The sequence below is a fragment of the Apaloderma vittatum genome, unplaced genomic scaffold, assembly GCF_000703405.1.
Source record: "Apaloderma vittatum isolate BGI_N311 unplaced genomic scaffold, ASM70340v1 scaffold18905, whole genome shotgun sequence".
Lineage (NCBI taxonomy): Eukaryota > Metazoa > Chordata > Aves > Trogoniformes > Trogonidae > Apaloderma > Apaloderma vittatum.
In genome coordinates this window covers 9311-13158 of record NW_009715666.1, presented here as the reverse complement: position 1 = coordinate 13158, position 3848 = coordinate 9311, and the positions used below count along the sequence as shown (strand labels likewise).

The following is a 3848-nucleotide window of genomic DNA, read 5'->3' as shown; positions in this document are numbered from 1 at the left end:
AGGCGGGGCGCAGCCAGCGACAGCATCAGGGGCAGCGGCTGTTTCACAGCATTCACTGCAGAAAATAGTTCCCTATTCCCATTTAGCACATCCGTGATTTACTGCTGCAGCTCTAGTGATGGGTTTTGGTGTGGTTTTGTTCGTTAACCAGTGACAATGTAAAGTGCTCCCACAAGTGGCTGGCTGGATGTGTGCTGGAGGGCAGCACGTTTCCCAGCTCTGCATCACCTTGAATGCATCTTTTAATTTTGGGGAGGCATAACCAACATCTCTCTCAGCACTGTGGCTGTGTTATTCAGTCCCTGCAAAGCAAAACCAGCGCCTGTCATGCCCAAGGCTGGGAACACAAGCAGCTCAGTGCTGGGGGTGGGACAGGGAGCCCCTGAGCTCAGCCCCAGGTGAGCATTGCCACTGCCACAGTGGACAGTGGGGGGACTTTTCTGCTGATGGCTTTGCATCAGGCCCTTTCACAGGTTCTTGGTCCCTTTCATCCCAGGCTATTCCTGTGCGTGACCTGCCCACACTGGTCTCCAAACGCTGACTACAAGCCCAGGGGATACAGTCGGCCGGGCAGCTGCTCCCTAACACAGCAGTGCCGATGGCACGAGCTGCCCCTGCCACGGCTCCGGGATGTGCTCAGCCACAGTCCTGCCATTCCCTGCCTGGAGAGCACAACTTGGGACTGCTATTACTTGCACCAGGATTATTTTAACCCCAAATCTTTACCCTAAAGACAAGCTCCCATTTTGATCTATAGGCGGTGGTGGGTTTGCATTCAAATTGAGGGAGTGGGGTAACCCAGCCTGGGCAGAGAGTAGCCTCAAGAGGTATGTAAGGATGTTCCATAATCCCAAGTGAGGTAGCTGAGCAGTGCAGTCCCTCTCCCTGACAGGAAACGATATGGTCAGCAGGGGCTGCAGGAGCTGGTGCTGGAGGTAGGATGGCTTTTCTGGGGCCTCCTGCCTCCCAATCCTCCCTGCCATGCAGTTTCTTAAGACAACCAAGTTCCTACTTGGTCATCAGAGCACCACGGTGGAAAAACAAAGGCCAAAGGCCCAGAGAGCAAGCCACAGGAGAACTGCACCCTGGACTTCCACCTTGGGCAGATTTCAGGCACTGGGGGTATTTTTTTTTTTTCACAAGTGCAAAGACTAGGCTCAGAGTTGCAAGAGCCAAACCAGAAAGGGAGGCAAGGTTGGTCTTAAATTTTCATGTCACTTCAACTGCAGGACATGCTGAGGACCCATTGGCTATGCAGGTGAGAGAAATGTTGTGTTTGGGTTTGTCTTCCAGTGCACTGGTAGGACACAGCCAGGCATGGCTGAGCTCAGAGAAGGTCTTTCATGATGCTCGGTGGCAGGGGTTCCCCTGCCACACTCGCAGCACCCAGGCCTGACCTTTTCCGTGTGACAAGCACCATCACCTGCACTGTCCTCTTCACCCCTGGCTGGCATGCAGCTCCATCGGCCAGGATAGCCAGGGGAGCACGCCGGGGTGAGCTGCCAGGTGCCTGGGGGAGTTTGTGGCACTTGGGATAGTTACTGAAACACTCAAAAGTGTCATCACAGTTTCTGCAAGCCCCAGAGTGGTCACCGAAGCCCGGGGATGGGAAGGGCTGGAGCACAGCGCTTGGGCAGCCACAGCAGAGGAGGGTGCGGATGGCCCGGAGCAGCACCATGTCCTTGGAGAGGAACTTCTGGAAGTTGGGCTTGAAGAGCAGGTACACCAGGGGGTTGTAGAGCGTTGAGGACTTGGCAAAGACAGACGACAGCACGAAGGCCAGTGCCGGCATCTGGCTGGCATCGCCGAGGACTGTCCACAGGGCAATGACAGCGTAAGGGGTCCACGCAGCCAGAAAGCCCAGGCACACAGCAATACTCATCTGGAAGAGAAGAGATGGAGACAGCAGTGCCACGAGCCTCCTGCAGCACATGTGGGATGCTGACACACGCACCCCAAAACTCAGCCATGTGCAACAGGACACTGAGCAGTTGGCCACATCCCCAGGCAAAGATGCTCGGCCTTCAGGACCTGTCGCACTGCAGCATCGGGGGGTCAGACATCAGGGCAGGAACTCAGCACATCCCAGCGTGGGCGCATGAACCTGCACTTGCTTCAGGCTACTCACATCCCATCCCACCTGGGAAACTCAGGAATCGCCTCAGCCCGCTGCGGCAGATGGGTATGAAGGACTCAGTGACCTGGCTGGGACCAGGTGAGCATCAGACTCCAACAGCCTTTTGGTAGGACTCAAAATCCCTCCAGCAACCTCCGTGCCAGCGTGCAGACTGACTGAGCGGCTCTGGAAACAGAACCCCCTCCTCTAAACAGACATGAGCATTTACTTCGAGGCCAGGCTTGCAAGCTGTTTTCTTTCATGTGTGTAGTGTTTTTTTTAAAGGGTATCCACTTTTTTTTTTTTTACATATCCTTGGCAAATTATAGTATTAGCTTGTAGTATGCGGAACAATGACTCATGCAAGCTTCTTTTATGCTCTTTTCAAATGTAATTTAAAATGAAAACTCCTCCACCTGATGGCTTTAAATGAGGAGAAATGTGTTATTACCCACACTGATACAAACACCTAGAAGATTCATCAGGAGCAGCAGACATCCTGGCAGAAGTGCTGTTGCCACATTTGCCTGCCCACGGGGCAGTTGCCTGGGGCAGGGGACACCCCAAGCCTTCCCCTACCTTCACAACCAGGCTGTGTGCACTGCGGGCTCTGCGCTGGGGGGACGTGTGCTGCCTCACGGCTCTCCGGGACACCCGCACCGTCCAGAGGATCAGCGAGTAGGAGATGAGGATGAGGAGGCAGGGGAGAAGGTAGCAGAAGATGAAGAGGGCGACGATGTAGAGCGTGGCCTCCCTGCTCGAGGCATCCCAGGTGATGCAGCAGGCTGTGCCGTAGGGCTCGGGGCCGTAGCTGCCCCACTCGGCCAAGGGGGCTGTGGCAAACATCAGGGCGTAGGCCCAGACGCAGAGCAGCAGCACTCCGGCGTGGCAGGGTGAGAACTTGTTGCCTGTGGCAAAAGGGATTGGGGTGAGGATGGTTTTCTTACTCACCCCCAGGCCCCAGAAGGCAGAGACATCCCCCTGTCCTCTTGGGTGGGCAGCCAGAGCAAGGAGCCAAGAGAAACTCAAGGGTTTTCCCCAGTCTGGGCACCAAGAGCAGCCTCTCAGCTTCGGGAGGAAAGGTTGGGAGGTCGTGTGGCTGCCTGTGGCATGTGGGGGACACTGAGCCCGTGGCCTCGCAGGGACACGGCTGCTCCCACGGCCCCATGGGCAGTCGAGGGAGGCTGCTTGGCTGCAGCAGCCTGGGCACGGGGCAGGGACTGCTCAACACCGTCCCAGACACTGTCAGCTGAAGGAGACCTTTTCCCCTCTGGCAGACTGAAGCATGGGGGAGTTGTTTGGGTTTTTTTTCCTTTTTGTCCCATCTCTCATCAAATTTAAAACTCCCTGATCTTCTAAGAACTCTATATGAAGTGCTAAATCTTCAGCCATACACAGGAGTAACATTTTTCTTTGAAACTAAGCAATTAGAAGCACATTGAGATTAGCTATTTCCTCACAGAAAATGGACTGAGGCGTCACGGGGAGATAAGCTTTGCCAGGTTGCCAAGCGCTGGCTACTCCAGAGAACAGAACCTGTGCAGGAAAAAGCCACCAGTACCTATGTTCCCTTTTAACAGCCAACTTTTATCTTTATCTTTTCTTCCACCTTTTTAGTGATCTCCTGAGGTGTCGTGCTGGCACAAAACCAAGATGACTCTGCTCCAGCATTGTCCTTGAGGCACCATGAGCTGCTGGGGAGAAAGCACGTTGGCGGTTGGCAATGGCCACA

General features: G+C 54.8%; 1 protein-coding gene across 1 annotated transcript in view; it reads right to left on the bottom strand.

Annotated features, from left to right (window-relative positions):
* Positions 1–1327: 1327 nt before the first annotated feature.
* LOC104273803 (opsin-5-like) overlaps positions 1328–3848 on the bottom strand; it is a 6042-nt gene continuing 3521 nt past the window's right edge. Inside the window, exons 4-5 of the mRNA XM_009869243.1 lie at positions 2696–3024; positions 1328–1882 (exon numbers count right to left, since the gene is read on the bottom strand). Of these exons, the coding sequence (XP_009867545.1) occupies positions 1328–1882; positions 2696–3024 (884 nt within the window). The remainder of the gene's footprint in view (positions 1883–2695; positions 3025–3848) is intronic.